The following is a 20440-nucleotide window of genomic DNA, read 5'->3' on the forward strand; positions in this document are numbered from 1 at the left end:
CTATAAAAGGCTGTGAAGAGAAGGTCTCCTCTATAAAATACACCTATAAAAGGCTGTAATGAGAAGGTCCTTCCTCTATAAAATACACCTATAATAGGCTGTGATGAGAAGGTCCTTCCTCTGTAAAATACACCTATAAAAGGCTGTGATGAGAAGGCCCTTCCTCTGTAAAATACAACCATAAAGGCTGTGATGAGAAGGTAATTCCTCTATAAAACACACCTATAAAAGGCTGTGATGAGAAGGTCCTTCCTCTGTAAAATACACCTATAATAGGCTGTGATGAGAAGGTCTCCTCTATAAAATACACCTATAAAAGGCTGCACAAGCATTTCACTACACTCGCATTAACATCTGCTAACCATGCGTATGTGACAAATAAAACATTTGATTTGATTTGATGAGAAGGTTCTTCCTCTGTAAAATACACCTATAATAGGCTGTGATGAGAAGGTCATTCCTCTATAAAATACACCTATAATAGGCTGTGATGAGAAGGTCATTCCTCTATAAAATACACCTATAAAAGGCTGTGATGAGAGGGTCATTCTGAACCAATATATATATATATATATATATATATATATATATATATATGTCAGTCACTATGGTTAATGTTTATAAAATAATTACAATGAAATCAAGCCTCCTCCATTTGACCTGCGTGTGAAATTGATAGATGATGTGTCTACACTGGATGAATGGTGTTGGCTGTCTCACTTGGCCTTTGGCATGTCTAACATGTAGATCTCTCTGAACTTTTAGCCCAGAAGTATGGGATTACTTAGCAATTAATAACCCAGGCATCACGTGGGAAACATACTGTTGGGTATGATAAAACGTGTAGCCACAACAAGATGTCTCACCGCATGTTGTTACGGCACATTTCTCTCCAGCAGTTCTCCTGAACACAGTAGTGTTTGTTCCGTTCTACAGTGTGATTTCCTCACCAGTCCGTTGGTGTAAAGTGGGTTGTTCACTCAGCAGGAGAAAAATAGAGCGAGGGATGGAGGGATGGAGAGATGGAGGGATGGAGGGATGGAGGGATGGAGGGATGGAGGGAGAGTATACAGCCTTCCTTTCTCCCTCTTCTCTCACCCCCATCCCCCCTTTTTGTTTTGGCCCAGTTGAAGACTTGCCTTTTTAGTGGCTGGTCAGCAGAGAGCCTTTGACAGATAGAGCAGGCCGACGTGCAGAAAGGGCCTGTGGGGACTGGGATGGGGAGGCAGCATTGTGTCGCCTCAACAGGGTGAGGAGGGGAGGGGATATTACTGAAGGACTGAGGGATGGAGGGGAGTGGAGGGGGGGTGGTACACAAAGGCTGCCCCCGGGTGTGGAAGGAAGTGGGACAGAATGGTGGGAGTTTGAGGGGGAGCAGGACGACGCAGTCTCACATGTACGTGACAGTAGCTCAGGGACTGTTCATGGTCTGACTCTCCTTGTTCACAGTGTACAGTACGTTGTTTCCCCACAGCCTCATGGACAATGTGCTGAGTAGAGACTCCATGGTAACAGCAGGGTTAGTTATTTTTAGTTGTTTGAAGGTGGCCATATGGTAGCAGAGGAGACTGGGATTAGAACTGCTGAGTAAATGGGAGAAAGGCTGGGTCTGTGGTGGTGGTCTGGCCAGGCAGCCCAACCTTGGTGGATCTAAATTCTGCCTGCTCAGGTACCAACTCCCTGAAGTCCAAACAACCCATGCAGCTTTTGTTGTGATGAAGAAGCTGTGCTACCATGGGGTGATGTGCCCTAACAAAAACCTCAGACCTCCTTCTCTTTCATTTCCTTCACTGGGGAGACTGAAAGATGGCATTGAATAAAGCCTTCTCTCTCTCCCCCCCTCTCGTTCTCCACTTCTCCCTCCTGAGATCAGCCTGCCTCCTTGCCTTGGTGACCATTCTCTCTCCCCCTCTCGTTCTCCACTTCTCCCTCCTGAGATCAGCCTGCCTCCTTGCCTTGGTGACCATTCTCTCCCCCCCTCTCGTTCTCCACATCTCCCTCCTGAGATCAGCCTGCCTCCTTGCCTTGGTGACCATTCTCCCCCCCCTCTCGTTCTCCACGTCTCCCTCCTGAGATCAGCCTGCCTCCTTGCCTTGGTGACCATTCTCTCCCCCCCCTCTCGTTCTCCACGTCTCCCTCCTGAGATCAGCCTGCCTCCTTGCCTTGGTGACCATTCTCTCTCCCCCTCTCGTTCTCCACTTCTCCCTCCTTAGATCAGCCTGCCTCCTTGCCTTGGTGACCATTCTCTCTCCTCCTCTTGTTCTCCACTTCTCCCTCCTGAGATTAGCCTGCCTCCTTGCCTTGGTGACCATTTTCTCTCCTCCTCTCATTCTCCACTTCTCCCTCCTTAGATCAGCCTGCCTCCTTGCCTTGGTGACCATTCTCTCTCCTCCTCTCATTCTCCACTTCTCCCTCCTGAGATCAGCCTGCCTTCTTGCCTTGGTGACCATTCTCTCCCCCTCTCGTTCTCCACTTCTCCCTCCTGAGATCAGCCTGCCTTCTTGCATTGGTGACCATTCTCCTGCCCCCTCGCTGGATGGCTTGGATACACTTTTGAAATGCTAAAACTTCTCTTTGGTTATGTCTGTCAGGGAAAAACACCAGAAAGAGATTGAGTAGAAGAGATTAAATTAGCAGTAAAAAGAGAGGCCACTAATTAGTTGATTTATACTCATGGACCCCCTCCCCCTTACAAACTTGCCTTCTCAGACCATCCTCCATTGAGCCTTCTCCAACCTTTAAATGCATTTTCTATATCTAATTTGTCTATTAAAGGGTTCCAGCTTCTCTTCCTCTACTTCCTGAAGGGATGTTATTAAGTAGACAGCCTACTTTTATAGTGCATATCTGTGTCACCAGTTCAAATCCAACTTTTCCCAAGCAGTTCCCTGGGAGCTTATTCTGTCGACAGAGAGAGAGGAAGAGAGAGAAAGAGAGAGAGAGATAGAGACTAGCTTGAAAGCATTATTAACCACAAGGTGACCTTGAAATGTACCACTACAGACCTGCTATTGGACGAGCTCCCACCTTACAGCAGTAACCATGGTGATGACACCTCAAACAAATGGGTGAATTCGAACATGTAAGCCTAAGCATCTTGAACATTATTTTTGAATAAAAGGGCTAAGATAACGTCCAATGCTAAATCACACTGTTATCTCTGCACAGAGCAGCAGACAGACACATAACCGTTCACATCTCCAGCCACAGGCAACAGCCTGATACATTTACCCCATTACAGCTTCAGGATTTTCACATTTTCAAAGAGCTTTTTTTGAACCGCATCTACCACTATTTACTCCCTCTGAAAGACCTGTGAGGCTGGTTATCACTCATCACTGTCACCCCACCCAGTCTCCTTGAGCTGCACTAGGACGGCCTCCCCTCTGCACACTGAGCCCAGAGCTGCAGATATCAAAGCCCTAATTGAATAATGATTCAGCAGTTGGTGGCAACGCGCCAGGTTCTTCATGCCTTAAGCACTAAATTGCTTTTACGCTCTGTTTTTTTTGGTGTTTTACCGTATCTGAACTAGCTTGGCTCAATATAGGAAATGTGTAGTTGAGTTCTAGAATCTTTCATCCCCTGCTGTAGATCTGGCCTCTGGTAGCTACATTAGACTAAGCAGAGCTTCTGGCCCAGCATGGCTACAGTATAACTATTCTGTCCTAGATCCCAGCATGGCTACAGTAGAACTATTCTGTCCTAGATCCCAGCATGGCTACAGTGAACTATTCTGTCCTAGATCCCAGCATGGCTACAGTGGACTATTCTGTCCTAGATCCCAGCATGGCTCCAGTATCTCTATTCTGTCCTAGATCCTAGCATGGCTACAGTAAAACTATTCTGTCCTAGATCCCAGCATGGCCACAGCATAACTATTCTGTCCTAGATCCCAGCATGGCTACAGTGAACTATTCTGTCCTAGATCCCAGCATGGCTACAGTATAACTGTAACCACTATCATTGAGGGTTGGAGTTTAAATCTACAGGAGGGTAGCTGTCCAGGAACAGTGTTGTAACTATTCTGTCCTAGATCCCAGCGTGGCTACAGTATAACTATTATGTCCTAGATCCCAGCATGGCTACAGTAGAACTATTCTGTCCTAGATCCCAGCGTGGCTCCAGTATCACTATTCTGTCCTAGATCCTAGCATGGCTACAGTAGAACTATTCTGTCCTAGATCCCAGCATGGCTACAGTGAACTATTCTGTCCTAGATCCCAGCATGGCTACAGTGGACTATTCTGTCCTAGATCCCAGCGTGGCTTCAGTATCACTATTCTGTCCTAGATCCTAGCATGGCTACAGTAGAACTATTCTGTCCTAGATCCCAGCATGGCTACAGTATAACTATTCTGTCCTAGATCCCAGCATGGCTACAGTGAACTATTCTGTCCTAGATCCCAGCATGGCTACAGTGGACTATTCTGTCCTAGATCCCAGCATGGCTCCAGTATCTCTATTCTGTCCTAGATCCTAGCATGGCTACAGTAAAACTATTCTGTCCTAGATCCCAGCATGGCCACAGCATAACTATTCTGTCCTAGATCCCAGCATGGCTACAGTGAACTATTCTGTCCTAGATCCCAGCATGGGTACAGTATAACTGTAACCACTATCATTGAGGGTTTGAGTTTAAATCTACAGGAGGGTAGCTGTCCAGGAACAGTGTTGAAATTAAACCTACAGGAGGGTAGCTCTCCAGGAACAGGGTTGGAGTTAAACCTACAGGAGGGTAGCTCTCCAGGAACAGGGTTTGGGTTTAAACCTACAGGAGGGTAGCTCTCCAGGAACAGGGATTGAGTTTCAACCTACAGGGGGGTAGCTCTCCTGGAACAAGGATGGAGTTTAAACCTACAGGAGGGTAGCTCTCCAGGAACAGGGCTGGAGTTTAAACCTACAGGAGGGTAGCTCTCCAGGAACAGGGATGGAGTTTAAACCTACAGGAGGGTAGCTCTCCAGGAACAGGGCTGGAGTTTAAACCTACAGGAGGGTAGCTCTCCAGGAACAGGGCTGGAGTTTAAACCTACAGGAGGGTAGCTCTCCAGGAACAGGGATTGAGTTTAAACCTACAGGAGGGAAGCTCTCCAGGAACAGAGCCCCTTTATCTAGAGCATGTTAGAATTGGAGCAGTGGCTTTCAGGTTATGTCGATATAGGACTCGTTTTACTGTGGATATAGAAACTACATGTTTCCTCCAGCATCTTCACAAGGTCATTTGTTGATGTTCTGGGATTGATTTGCACTTTTCGCACCAAAGTACGTTCATCTCTAGGAGACAGAACGTATCTCCTTCCTGAGCGGTATGACGGCTGCGTGGTCCCATGGTGTTTATACTTGCTTACTATTGTTTGTACAGATGAACGTGGTACCTTCAGGCATTTGGAAATTGCTCCCAAGGATGAACCAGACTTGTGGAGGTCTACACTTTGTTTCTGAGGTCTTGGCTGATTTATTTTGATTGTCCCATGATGTCAAGCAAAGAGGCACTGAGTTTGAAGGTAGGCCTTGAAATACATCCACAGGTACACCTCCAATTGACTCAAATTATGTCCATTAGCCTATCAGAAGCTTCTAAAGCCATGACATCATTTTCTGGAATTGTCCAAGCTGTTTAAAGGCACAGTTGACTTAGTGTATGTAAACTTCTGACCCACTGGAATTGTGATACAGCGAGTTATAAGTGAAATAATCTGTCTGTAAACATAAAACATGACTTGTGTCCTGCACAAAGTAGATGTGCTAACCGACTTGCCAAAACTATAGTTTGTTAACAATAAATTTGTGTAGTGGTTGAAAAACAAGTTTTAGTGACTCCAACTTAAGTGTATGTAAACTTCCGACTTCAACTGTACATGATAGGTCATTTTCCCATTTGTAGCCTGTTGGCGTCCTACTGGATAGCTGGACAGGACTGGATAGTTAGTATAGTGAGTGTTATGAAGTCGACTGGTTCAGGAGCAGTCAGTGATCAGGAACAGGAAATGTATTTTAATGCCAGACTAGGCACACTCTCACTGCTGCGGATGTCTGAAAAAGGCCTCTTGGCAGAATTTCCCCGTCATAAATTTGGACAAAATTTTTACTGTGCATCACAAGGCAAGCCTTACGTCCTGGTTTAGTTTTTCCAGACCAGGTTTTTTTGTGTTTTGGGGTGTTTTTTAATTCCACTCTGCTGGACTCTGGTGATGCCCCACTCAACAGACCCATACTGGTGTGTCTGAGACTTTGCCACAGGAGTTGTGGTTCCTCAGAGACTCATTTAGTTACCATAAATAATACCCACATCTCCATTCCACCATGCACACATGCACAAACGCACGCCCACATCGCCCACACACATGCACAAACGCACGCCCACGTCGCCCACACACATGCACAAACGCACGCCCACATCGCCCACACACATGCACAAACGCACGCCCACACACATGCACAAACGCACGCCCACGACGCCCACACACATGCACAAACGCACGCCCACGTCGCCCACACACATGCACAAACGCACGCCCACGTCGCCCACACACATGCACAAACGCACGCCCACGTCGCCCACACACATGCACACCCTCACACTATCACACTGTTATGCTATTGTGCTTTTTACACCTTAAAACCTTTTGGCATCAACGGAGATGTGTTTGGATTCTTCACTCAGACAGTACCGTTGAATCCTTGACCAAACACTGTCGCTGAAATTCCTCCTCAACACCCAGCTGTCCAGAGATTTGTTTCAGAATGTGTTTGGCTGAACATTTAGAATAGCTAGGAGTTGTTAAGGTCATCAGCTCAGCAGACAAATACTGAAACGTAACACGGCTCTAAACAGTTGAACGTATCTATCTCTGCCATCTCCTAAATAACATTTAAAAAGCATTAGGTGTTTTCTGCTCCTGCCTCCCTGACTCTCTGGCAGCCCTTCAGAGCTTTCTCTTGTTCTTGGCTCTCTGGCAACCCTTCAGAGTTTTCTCTTGTTCTTGGCTCTCTGGCAGCCCTTCAGAGCATTCTCTTGAACCTTGGCTCTCTGGCAGCCCTTCAGAGCTTTCTCTTGTTCTTGGCTCTCTGGCAGCCCTTCAGAGCTTTGTCTTGTACCTTGGCTCTCTGGCAGCCCTTCAGAGTTTTATCTTGTTCTTGACTCTCTGGCAGCCCTTCAGAGTTTTCTCTTGTTCTTGGCTCTCTGGCAGCCCTTCAGAGTTTTCTCTTGTTCTTGGCTCTCTGGCAGCCCTTCAGAGTTTCCTCTTGTTCTTGGCTCTCTGGCAGCCCTTCAGAGCTTTCTCTTGTTCTTGGCTCTCTGGCAGCCCTTCAGAGTTTTCTCTTGTTTTTGGCTCTCTAGCAGCCCTTCAGAGCTTTCTCTTGTTCTTGGCTCTCTGGCAGCCCTTCAGAGCTTTCTCTTGTACCTTGGCTCTCTGGCAGCCCTTCAGAGCTTTCTCTTGTTCTTGGCTCTCTGCCCAAGTGCCATACTCTCTGTGGCAGGGCTGTGCCAGTTGAGTGTACTGGTCATTCCTGTCCCCCTCCTCACCTCTCCCTCCCCTCCCCCTCATGTCCCCCCCCCCCCCCCCCCCCCCCCCAGAAATACTGCAGTGAGGGAGGCATGTGTGTGACCTTGGGAAGAGAGACAGCACCACTACTGTCAGAGAGCGATATAGCATAACCTGAACCAGCTACTGTACTCTACCGTATTATCTAGCAGTTAAGAGAGTTGGGCCAGTAACCGAAAGGTTGTTGGTTCAAATCTTTGAGCTGACTAGGTAAAAAAATCTGTTGACGTGCGCTTGAGCAAGGCACTTAACCCTAATTGCTCATGTAAGTTGCTATGGATAGCGTCTGCTAAATTACTCAAATGTATTTTTTTTATTTAAATAAGCCCTCTTCACTTTTACAGTGAGCTCACATAGCCTATGGCCAGAAACTACCAGGTGTAATTTGCTGATCTCTAAAATAATGTTTAGTTCTTGTCCATTTGTTAAAACAGTCCTATGAATGTTCCTTTTGGGAATATTCTTTCTCTATCTACCAGTACATGAGAGCAGAATTCAGTGTAGAGAGCATTATCGTTTCCATCCCCTGTTGGGAGGTAAATGTTCCAACATATTCAATGACCCTTTGGAACCTCTCCTGACGCTCTGGCGGTGCTGCTTTGATGTATCATTGACATTACACTGGCCAAACATCATAAACATTGTCTGTGTCACAAAACAAAAATAAGAGGTAATTGCTTTTATGACTGTGGTACTGGGGTTCTGTTCAGTCATAGAGGAGTTAGGTCTGACTGTACTACTGGGGTTCTGTTCAGTCATAGAGGAGTTAGGTCTGACTCTGTACTACTGGGGTTCTGTTCAGTCATAGAGGAGTTAGGTCTGACTCTGTACTACTGGGGTTCTGTTCAGTCATAGAGGAGTTAGGTCTGACTCTGTGGTACTGGGGTTCTGTTCAGTCATAGAGGAGTTAGGTCTGACTCTGTGGTACTGGGGTTCTGTTCAGTCATAGAGGAGTTAGGTCTGACTGTACTACTGGGGTTCTGTTCAGTCATAGAGGAGTTAGGTCTGACTCTGTACTACTGGGGTTCTGTTCAGTCATAGAGGAGTTAGGTCTGACTCTGTGGTACTGGGGTTCTGTTCAGTCATAGAGGAGTTAGGTCTGACTCTGTGGTACTGGGGTTCTGTTCAGTCATAGAGGAGTTAGGTCTGACTGTACTACTGGGGTTCTGTTCAGTCATAGAGGAGTTAGGTCTGACTCTGTACTACTGGGGTTCTGTTCAGTCATAGAGGAGTTAGGTCTGACTCTGTGGTACTGGGGTTCTGTTCAGTCATAGAGGAGTTAGGTCTGACTGTACTACTGCGGTTCTGTTGTAATTACAGCTCCTCTGCACCTGTCTCTGCTGAGTGAATGACAGGGCATGGCTCCTATGACCTGTCTCTGCTGAGTGAATGACAGGGCATGGCTCCTATGACCTGTCTCTGCTGAGTGAATGACATGCATGGCTCCTATGACCTGTCTCTGCTGAGTGAATGACATGCATGGCTCCTATGACCTGTCTCTGCTGAGTGAATGACATGCAGGGCTCCTATGACCTGTCTCTGCTGAGTGAATGACATGCAGGGCTCCTATGACCTGTCTCTGCTGAGTGAATGACATGCATGGCTCCTATGACCTGTCTCTGCTGAGTGAATGACATGCATGGCTCCTATGACCTGTCTCTGCTGAGTGAATGACATGCATGGCTCCTATGACCTGTCTCTGCTGAGTGAATGACATGCAGGGCTCCTATGACCTGTCTCTGCTGAGTGAATTACATGCATGGCTCCTATGACCTGTCTCTGCTGAGTGAATGACAGGGCATGGCTCCTATGACCTGTCTCTGCTGAGTGAATGACATGCATGGCTCCTATGACCTGTCTCTGCTGAGTGAATGACATGCATGGCTCCTATGACCTGTCTCTGCTGAGTGAATGACATGCATGGCTCCTATGACCTGCATTAGCTGGTCTCCCCTTGGCTGTTTTCTCTTTCTTCCACTGGTTCCAATCGGTGTTCTTATAAATACACAGGTAAATGCAGAGTTTGGGAGCTTGTTGTCAGAAGACCAAAGATGGTTGGAGAGAGTGACAGCTCTTCTGTCTCCACACCCAGTAGTCTGAACGTCCCCCCCATCTCTGCTGCCTCCGCTAACAAGGCTCTCATATCAGTCCGTCCCTTAAACACGTCCCCCTTGTTTCAGGGAATGGATATAGCTAATATCGAAGAACAACTGTAATTTTCCTCAAGGAATCAGATGTGCCCTCATGGCTCTTTGTGGGCTTTGACAGGTTTAATGCGTTTCTAATGACATATGCCGGGGCATCTTGACATGGGGGACAGGATAGCTACAACTCATCCGGAATTGCGTCCCCTTGGTCCTCCGCTGAAAATTCATTGATTTCTTCTTTTCACATCTCAACACTGTTGTACAGCTGACACACTTTATCAACCTCACAATTGGAGAAAGTGTTAAAGGCTTTCTCCTTTGGGAAACACCTCGCTTGTTTGTCCATTGTCTTTACTCACATCTAGTGATGCACTTGAGAAAATTGCAATTAGTAGGAAAACCATTTAAAATAATTGAAAGGTTAATTTGATTTAGCTGTTATTGATAAATGAGCCAAATGTTAGCGTGCCATCTTCCCTACTCCTCTCCCTGACTTACCACGAGCCATATCATCCCCTCACCCTCACCTCCATGTTGTTATGCTGCCTGCTATCTTTCATCTGGATCGGCCCTGTGTGGAAAAAGCCTGGAGCCAGAGGGGGAAATACTGCTGCCATTGTTTTAGCTCCAGACGGGGGCCCAGAGCAGGATGGATCCCAGCCTCCCAGAGGAGCACTCTCCTGGGCCGCCTCACTCCCGACCTGGCCTCTATCGCCAGGGGAGCTCCAGGGATGGCTTTACCAGCTGACAGAGTGAGGAGCTGGGGCTGGTGCTCCCGGCCTGAGGGCATCCTCTGGGTCCTCTCCTGATCAGTGATAGGGATTATGCCAGCACCCTGCAGCCTCTACTGGCACCCTACGACCCCCCTGCTGAGAACTAGCTAGGGCATCATCATCAGATCTGTGACCTGGATGTCTCACATCCAGACAGGCATCACATCATTGTGCCGAAAGGCTAAGGCCTTGATAATAATGTGATGACCATGCATTTTATTGTAACGCTTAGCTACTATGAATAAGAGACGTACGTGTCAAATTGCAGGAGAAGCCATTTTAACCCCTGTAAACACACAGCACACACTAGTCTCTGTCATAGCAACTACCTAACATACCAACCAAAGGAGCTACACTTCTAGACGGTTCATTTGGGGCGATAGTAGTGTTGACTTTCAGCTGTGTGTTTAAACCCTGAGGTTGGATTTTTTTCTTCAATAAAAGTGGCAGTAATTTTTAACGGTGGCTGCATTTTTCGATTGGTAAGTGATACCTCTTTTTAAGTGCTGCAGTTGTATCACCACAGTAATGGTAGCCCACTCTATTTGGTAAACTGAGACAAAGGCAGCAGGAAGAAAAGAGACCATAAAGACATCAATCCCACTCTCCTCCTCCTCCCCACCAGCCTCCCTATACACACTCACACAGTGAGCCTTAATCCTGGCTCTCAGCAGTGTAAGCGATAGCCTTGTGTAACATTAAAAACAGGCCCCTGATCTGATGCAACTGGCAGAGTCATTCACACTGTGCATTCCGGGGTGGGATCCTAGCAACGAAACGCTATTAAGACTCTGTTTAACCTTCCTGCCTGTGTTGTCACCTAATCTGCAGGGCACAGAGTACCTGGCCTGTCTTTTCCCCCTTACTCCTCCCTGTCTATCAGCCTAGGAATTTATCACGCAGTCTTTAATCTGGTTAGCTTCACAAATCAATATCTTGGTTTCCATTGAATTGGCAACAGATTTAATGCACATTTTCTAAATTCCGCATGAAGAAATATATCCACATTTTCTAAAATCTGCATGAAGAAATATATCCACATTTTCTAAAATCTGCATGAAGAAATATATCCACATTTTCTAAAATCTGCATGAAGAAATATATCCCCATTTTCTAAAATCTGCATGAAGAAATATATCCCCATTTTCTAAAATCTGCATGAAGAAATATATCCCCATTTTCTAAAATCTGCATGAAGAAATATATCCACATTTTCTAAAATCCGCATGAAGAAATATATCCACATTTTCTAAAATCTGCATGAAGAAATATATCCACATTTTCTAAAATCTGCATGAAGAAATATATCCACATTTTCTAAAATCTGCATGAAGAAATATATCCACATTTTCTAAAATCCGCATGAAGAATTATATCCACATTTTCTAAAATCTGCATGAAGAAATATATCCACATTTTCTAAAATCCGCATGAAGAAATATATCCACATTTTCTTAAATCTGCATGAAGAAATATATCCACATTTTCTAAAATCTGCATGAAGAAATATATCCACATTTTCTAAAATCTGCATGAAGAAATATATCCACATTTTCTAAAATCTGCATGAAGAAATATATCCACATTTTCTAAAATCTGCATGAAGAAATATATCCACATGTTCTAAAATCTGCATGAAGAAATATATCCCCATTTTCTAAAATCTGCATGAAGAAATATATCCCCATTTTCTAAAATCTGCATGAAGAAATATATCCCCATTTTCTAAAATCTGCATGAAGAAATATATCCACATTTTCTAAAATCCGCATGAAGAAATATATCCACATTTTCTAAAATCTGCATGAAGAAATATATCCACATTTTCTAAAATCTGCATGAAGAAATATATCCACATTTTCTAAAATCTGCATGAAGAAATATATCCACATTTTCTAAAATCTGCATGAAGAAATATATCCCCATTTTCCCACCAGTGGTGCGTTTCCTCCAAACTGGCTTGGTGCAGATAAAACATCTGTGTGATGACGTAGTGCACACCCGGAAAAATGTTTTGATTAAGTTTTCATGTACCGAATAACTTTCTCATTGTATTTCCATCACATTTTCATCTCTACCGATAGTTTTGTCACAAAAACTGTTGCTTTAAATAGCAAATGTGCCCACTCTGGCCAAATGTGCCCACTCTGGCCAAATGTGCCCACTCTGGCCTTAGCACGTGTTCTCCAGACAACAGCAGATACAGTGCAGGTAGGCTGGTCTATGTGATGACATTATTATGGATAAGAGTGATAATATTTGTATTTGTCAAACAGCTGTCAAGCATCGATCATCATTTCACCAGAATAAGACCCTCTATCTATTGTAAAGGAGCATCAAGCTCATCACTGTGCACTTTCACCACCCTGTGAAGATCAACTTATTTAATCTGTAGCCTAATAAACTGCATGTCGTCCTGCTTCTCTGCTCTTTTGAAAGCTATTAGAAAGACTGTGTGCCAATGTATATGCTGTCATTGGCTGGTGTGGCGTGGGCACAGTGGGTAGTGTGCAGGGGCATGTCTCCCAGTCTCCTCCAGGAACACCCCAGGGCCACAGCCCTGCTGTTATCTCAGCCGTTAATCCCCCTACGGTCCCCTAATCACAAATGAATGGTCTGGCTGATAGGGTGAGCCCCACCAAGCTCTGCCTTGCGTTGCCTGCCTTATCTCAAAGCCATAGCACCATATCACACTACAGCTCTGAGGCTCTGCACTGCTGGAGGTCTGGAGGGACAGGCTCAGATTCTATACCAACATGGCCAACTCTCCAACTTCACTTTTTATGGGCTGATTGACCTTGTTTAAAGGGTAATGACACACACCTCACTGGGTCATTAGGTTCTGAGGTGAGATTAGTTAGGATGACGTCACGTTATCATGTTTAGCTAGAGGCACAAACATGTCTATCATTGTCTCAATCTGGCCCAGAGGACAAACGGCAGTGGCAACAGATCTAAATGTGCCTATGTTGCTTCACTGTCCCTCTGCATCCTGTGAGGTCTCTGGGGGAGAGGGCAGGCAGGCAGGCAGGCGGGCGGCTGGCTCTCCTCTTCCTCAGTCACAGCCAAGGCAGCAGCAGTGAAAACGACAGGTAGTGAAGTGAAAGTCATATTTCCATTTGAAGTTAAGGAAGTCACTGTAGCTGAATTTATGTAGGATCTTAATTTGATCACTCTTTTGTTGCTGGTCATTTTCCTGTGCCGCAGGAAAATGTAGATGAGCTTTGTGATTTATTCAGTATTGCAGTATTGCAGTATTGCAGTTTCCTGTAGCCCACTTTTGTCCTGCTATTAGTCTAACCACTGATCAAGCAACATGATTTAAACGTTGAAATCCTGTTGCTGCAGGATTATTTTGCTATGGCAATTCTGGTCAAATTAAGATTTTACACATGTAGATGCTTGGTGATATTTTTTGTTTGTCTCTCTCTCTCTCTCTCTCTCTCTCTCTCTCTCTCTCTCTCTCTCTCTCTCTCTCTCTCTCTCTCTCTCTCTCAATTCAATTCAATTCAATTTCAATTTAAGGGGCTTTATTGGCATGTGAAACATATGTTAACATTGCCAAAGAAAGTGAAATAGATAATTAACAAAAGTGAAATTAACAATAAAAATTAACAGTAAACATACACTCACAGAAGTTCCAAAAGAATAAAGACATTTCAAATGTCATATTATGTATATATACAGTTTTGTAATGATGTACACATAGTTAAAGTACAAAAGGTAAAATAAATAAACATAAATATGGGTTGTATTGACAATGGTGTTTGTTCTTCACTGGTTGCCCTTTTCATGTGGCAACAGGTAACAAATCTTGCTGCTGTGATGTCATACTGTGGTATTTCAGCCAGTAGATATGGGAGTTTATCAAAATTGGGTTTGTTTTCGAATTCTTTATGGATCTGTGTAATCTGAGGGAAATATGTGTCTCTAATATGGTCATACATTGGGCAGGAGGTTAGGAAGTGCAGCTCAGTTTCCACCTCATTTTGTGGGCAGGGTGCACAGAGCATGTCTTCTCTTGAGAGCTATGTCTGCCTACGAAGGCCTTTCTCAATAGCAAGGTTATGCTCACTGAGTCTGTACATAGTCAAAAACGTTCCTTAAGTTTGGGTCAGTCACAGTGGTCAGGTATTATCTCTCTTTCTCTTTCTCTCTCTCTGTCTCTCTCTCTCTGTGTGTGTGTGTGTGTGTCTCTCTCTCTCTTTCTCTTTTTTTCTCTCTCTCTCTCTCTCTCTCTCTCTCTCTCTCTGTGTGTGTGTGTGTGTTTCTCTCTCTCTCTCTGTAAGTCTTTTTCCTCTTTCCTTGATTTGGTGGGAATTTGGTGAGAATAGTTTTTAATTACAAACCCCATGTACCTATTGACCTGCTTGTTGAAGGACTGTTGTCTTATTCACAGCACTAGTCCCAGTGACTGTAGTCACCACATGGACTTGGTTTTGACTATCTCCATCGTTGCTATCAGGATCTCCTATATTTACATGACAGTAATCAGACCCAGTAGGTGTGTGGCTAAAAGGAAACTGTAAGGAAACAGGATAATGCTTATTGTCTGTCAGATTATTCAAATCTTCAATGTGTCAGATCAGGTCAGCCAACTCTATAGGAATGAATAATATGCAACCGTTTACTAGTTTGTTTGGTATAATTCCAGTTGAGTTAGGCCTACCTGGGATTTATGAGAGGAAGCAGCAGATCAGAGTTGCCCCACAGCTCTGAAAGTGACTGGGTGTGTGAGGGAGCATGATAGAACACCCCCAAACTGAAGTCTACAGACAGACCTCCCATGGTAGACTACTGGTGAGCAGAGAGGGGATGTGAGGAAGGGTCTGGTAGAGTGTGGCATGTTAGATCAGAAGGGGTTCAGACTGCTCTCTTCTCTGGGTAGATCTGGTAACAGTTACTGGTGGTTTGATGGTGTGTTGTTCATTACCAAGGGTATTTTAGAAGTTAGAGAGGAGGATCATCACAGAGGATTGCAGCTCCATAGTTAACTCCAGCCCAGCCTCCCTCAAGCTCATCTCTAGTGTGTGTGTGTGTGTGCGTGTGCGTGTGCGTGTGTGTGTGTGTGTGTGTGTGTGTGTGTGTGTGTACTGTGTGTATGTGCCTGTGTGTGATTAGAGTAGAGTGTGTGTGCCTGTGTATACTGTGTGTATGTGCCTGTGTATACTGTGTGTGATTAGAGTAGAGTGTGTGTGCCTGTGTATACTGTGTGTATGTGCCTGTGTATACTGTGTGTATGTGCCTGTGTGTGATTAGAGTAGAGTGTGTGTAGGAGAAAGAGAGTTAAAACAAAGAGAAGAATCTAGCCTGAGGCACCAATCGATCAGATGCTAGCCGTAGAATTCCCAGCAGCCCACTGGTGAGGCTGGGGATCACATTAGCTCATTTTACATTCTCCATCAGGAGAGAGGAGAGGAGTGAAGGAGGAAGATGGAGAGGAGAGGAGAGGAGGGGTTTGATGATGGAATAGGAGAGCAGAGGAGAAGAGTGTGGGTAGAGGAGAAATGAGGAGAGAGGAGAGAGGAGAAAGGAGGAGAGAGGAGAATGAGGAGAGAGAGAGAGAGAGAGTGTGTGTGTGTGTGTGTGTGTGTGTGTGTGTGTGTGTGTGTGTGCTACAGTGGAAGAGGGAGGTTAGCTCCCTGTCAATCTGCTGAAAGCACACACCTGTAGAGGGGGCGTGGGAGTGATTCTCCCATGACAAAGTAATCCCCCACCCTCCATGGGCCCTTTCTCTTCCTGGAGAGGGGTAATGGAGCTGAAGTAACCAGGGTCAGAGAAACTGTCTGTGGCACACAGAGGATCACTGGCTTTGGGAAGTAAACACATGCCTGCACGCACGCACGCACACACACACACACACACACACACACACACACACACACACACACACACACACACACACACACACACACACACACACACACACACACACACACATGCTGATGGCCTCACTCACATCTCACTTGAATGCATGTGGTCCAAGCAAGAGTATTCCTACTTTATCTTGCATAGACATTTCACAGAAAACAACTTACTAGGTAAACCTTTAACACCATCAGAAGATTGAAAGTGAACTGCACCCATTAAGAGCCAAGAAGCCAGGAGAGAAAAACACTGACGACCACACATCTCTGTCCCACAGTCTGGCCAATCTGAATGGTTAGTGGTGTACCCTCAAACCCCTGGTTTCAGACGGATCTAAATGAAACAGGAAATACATCAATGGGGGAGGCGAGAGCAGGCAGATAGAGCTCTTCAAAGGCCTGTTTAATAAAACATACTGTCCTGCCTGTGTTCTCTGGTGAAGGGCTGTGGTGGGCATCAGTGGCAGCAATGCCTTGGATGTATAGCCTAGTGTTAGTGAGGGTTGTTAGCGTACCTCTTAACCCTGATGATGTGATATGCAGGCTGATCAAAGGGCTGGGCCACGCTAGCCTGGTTAGCCTGGTTAGCCTGGTTAGCCTGGTTAGCATGGTTAACCTGGTTAGCCTGGTTAGCATGGTTAACCTGGTTAGCCTGGTTAGCATGGTTAGCATGGTTAACCTGGTTAGCCTGGTTAGCATGGTTAGCCTGGTTAGCATGGTTAGCATGGTTAACCTGGTTAGCATGGTTAGCCTGGTTAGCATGGTTAACCTGGTTAGCCTGGTTAGCATGGTTAACCTGGTTAGCCTGGTTAGCCTGGTTAGCCTGGTTAGCATGGTTAGCCTGGTTAGCATGGTTAACCTGGTTAACCTGGTTAGCCTGGTTAGCATGGTTAACCTGGTTAGGATACAGGCTGCAGGATCAAAGGGCTGTGATGGGACCAGGTTACTAATGGTGGTTAATTAGGAGTGGCTCAGACAGATACATGCAACAGACTCAAACATCTGAGACGGACTCTGTTTTTCTGGGGACTTTATTCCATTTTTAGATAGAGGAATAGATTATCTCTTTTCTCTGGGCATGGGTGTCCCTCTGTCTCTGTCTTCTCTCGATATCTCCCTCTAACACCCACACCCAGGGATGCAGTAATTACTCCCTGAGCATCTCTTCAGAAGGGAAACTCACTAATAGTTACAGTAATACCCACTCATCATTAAGAAACCAGTGTAGGAATTACTTTCACAACGCTGTTGCGTTGTTATTGCATCACCTTACTGCCTTATCGTACAGACTTCACTATCAACCTTTCCTCCTCCACTGTGGACAACACTTAAACATTAACAGTAAAGACACGGTACAAGCAACATAGCACCATAATAAAGTCTGTGGTAAGGGAGTGGTAATGAGTGACTGGGGTGTAGTGAGTCTACTCTGTATTTTGAGGGTGTGGGTTAATGATGTTCCGTTGGCTCCCCTCCCTGTTTTCAGTAGTAGTGATTCATCTTGACCCGGCGTCGCCTGCCTCTAATTCTGCTGACTCCCCTCTAATCACGGCCCACCGGCAGGAAGATCCGCTCTCAGAACCATTTTTTTGGGGGGGAAATGGGTCGGATGAATTGAGAATGTGTGGAGAAGAGAGGGCACTGAGTCGAGGTAGTGTGGCAAGTCCATGTGATGCTGGGTAAATTAATTGTGACCCTGTGCCGCCAATTAGTCCCATTTCCCTTCAATTGGTGCTGATTTGGCTCCAAGGCATATGTGGGGAGATACAGGGTGCAGGGTTGGACACACACACACACACACACACACACACACACACACATAGACCTGTCATCTTCTATCCCTCAGGCGTTAACGACATCATGCTCATTTGCATTTAAAGCAGTTCTGATAGCCACAGCTCACTGGTCTCAGCCATGTTGCTGCCTCATGTATTAGCTTGTAGTGGTTTCTACCTGGGTCTCTGCTCATGTGGTCCTGTATGGCTCACTCCATAGAGCTTGCAGCACCAAAGGTTGTGGGGTGGATTCCTGCTGGGTCCATGTATACAGTAACGACTGTACATCAGTTTTGATAAAAACGTCTGCTAAACGGTGAGGCAGGTAGCCTAGTGGTTAGAGCGTTGGGCCAGTAACTGAAAACTTGCTGTATCAAATCCCTGAGCTGCCAAGGTGAAAATCTGTCCTTCTGCCGCTGAACAAAAGTAGTTAACCCACTGTTCCCAGGTAGGGTGTCGTTATAAATAAGAAGTTGTTCTTAACTAAATCGCCTAGTTAAATAAAAATGGATAGACAGTATATTTGTCTGTTGATTAACACAAAGCTGTGAGGTGTGTCTTGCCCCCCCTCTCATTTCTGACAGGGGTACATAGCTGGAACGTCGGGTTGCTCAGGAGGAGATGTTACTGTGTGTAATGAAAGGCTTTAAATGATAAGTTACTGTATTTAATGAAAGCCTTTAAAGGAGAAGTAACTGTATTTAATGAAAGGCTCTAAAGGAGAAGTTACTGTATTTAATGAAAGGCTTTAAAGGACAAGTTACTGTATTTAATGAAAGGCTCTAAAGGACAAGTTACTGTATTTAATGAAAGGCTCTAAAGGACAAGTTACTGTATTTAATGAAAGCCTTTAAAGGAGAAGTAACTGTATTTAATGAAAGGCTCTAAAGGACAAGTTACTGTATTTAATGAAAGGCTCTAAAGGATAAGTTGCTCTATTTAATGAAAGGCTCTAAAGGACAAGTTACTGTATTTAATGAAAGGCTCTAAAGGACAAGTTACTGTAGCATTGCTCAGCTCTAAAGGAGAAGTTACTGTATGATGTAATGACAGGGTGACATCACTCTGAGAATAGTAATTGAGCTGCTTTCTGCTGCTGTGCATATCACAGGCACCTGCCTAGGATTACTTACTCTATTGAGATATCACCAATCCACTACCGTTTCTCTCTGTTCCCATGTTTCACAATTCAGAGTTAGGTATACATATGCAGATGATGTAATAGTGTTAACGGTAGGTTAAAGATACCTGGTACATGGTCCTAGCTGGCCTGTTGGCCCTTAACATCCAGTGTTAGTCAATTCTCTCTTTTCTCTTCTCTTCCCAGGATCCCGTCTGCGTCAGGAGGACTCCCCACCCCGGATTGTGGAGCACCCCTCTGACTTGATCGTGTCCAAAGGGGAGCCGGCCACCCTCAATTGCAAGGCAGAGGGGCGGCCCAGCCCCACGGTGGAGTGGTACAAGGACGGGGAGCGGGTGGAAACGGACCGGGACAACCCTCGATCTCAACGCATGCTGCTGCCCAGCGGCTCCCTCTTCTTCCTACGTATCGTCCACGGACGACGCTCCAAACCGGATGAGGGCTCCTACGTCTGCGTCGCCCGCAACTACCTGGGAGAAGCCGTCAGCCACAACGCCTCGCTGGAAGTAGCATGTGAGTGCAGCTCGTGTTGGGGCTTTTCTTATTTCTTCTTGGGCCTTTGTGGCCTCTGGGTTCGGTGTGAATGGAAGAGAAGGGGGTTTAGACTGGAGCTGGGGCTGAATAGAAGACTCCAGTTTCCTACTCTATTTCCCCCTCAATGTGCTCATTGAGTTGGATAATCTCACAGGAGATGGTTCAGGATGTGTTTTGCCCAGTGGCCCCAGTAGGCTTGAGGAGGCCTGGGGGGAGAGTGGCCTGATCATCCCAGGGTGAGTGCTCTTGTAAAGGACCCTTGGTAGGGGGTCAGGAGCTACAATAGCAACAAAGCTGTTTCGGTTGTCCTGCTAGCTCTGGTGTTTGTCAGGGAGATGGATCAGAGTTTTTAATACACAAAACAGGCCAGTCATTGTATCTGTGTTCGGTCATCTTTTAGTGGAGAGAGATACCCAACTTTTCATTGGATGTAGACTAGACTAGAGGAGCTCCTCTTTAATGCCTGCTGGACTGTCTTAATGATGGACCTGCTTTGATGTGGAGGGGGCATTCCATCATTGTGAGGGTCAGTGACTACACTGAAAGGTTTGGGACTAAAAGCTTTCAAACAAATAGATAGTGAATAATATACACTCCATAAAAAGAGGCTGGTTGGTTTCTGAGGTCAGATCTTAGACTTGTTATCTGTGCTGTGTCTC

General features: G+C 45.5%; 1 protein-coding gene across 11 annotated transcripts in view; it reads left to right on the forward strand.

Annotated features, from left to right (window-relative positions):
* Positions 1–20440, forward strand: part of LOC110503393 (roundabout homolog 1) — a 499811-nt gene that overhangs the window by 213988 nt on the left and 265383 nt on the right. For all 11 annotated transcript variants that reach the window (XM_090218858.1, XM_090218859.1, XM_090218866.1 and 8 more), the window contains one exon: positions 19434–19760. In XM_090218858.1, coding sequence (XP_090074984.1) covers positions 19434–19760 — 327 coding nt within the window. The remainder of the gene's footprint in view (positions 1–19433; positions 19761–20440) is intronic.

This window comes from Oncorhynchus mykiss, chromosome 24 (assembly GCF_057628025.1).
Source record: "Oncorhynchus mykiss isolate SJ-2025 chromosome 24, ASM5762802v1, whole genome shotgun sequence".
NCBI lineage: Eukaryota > Metazoa > Chordata > Actinopteri > Salmoniformes > Salmonidae > Oncorhynchus > Oncorhynchus mykiss.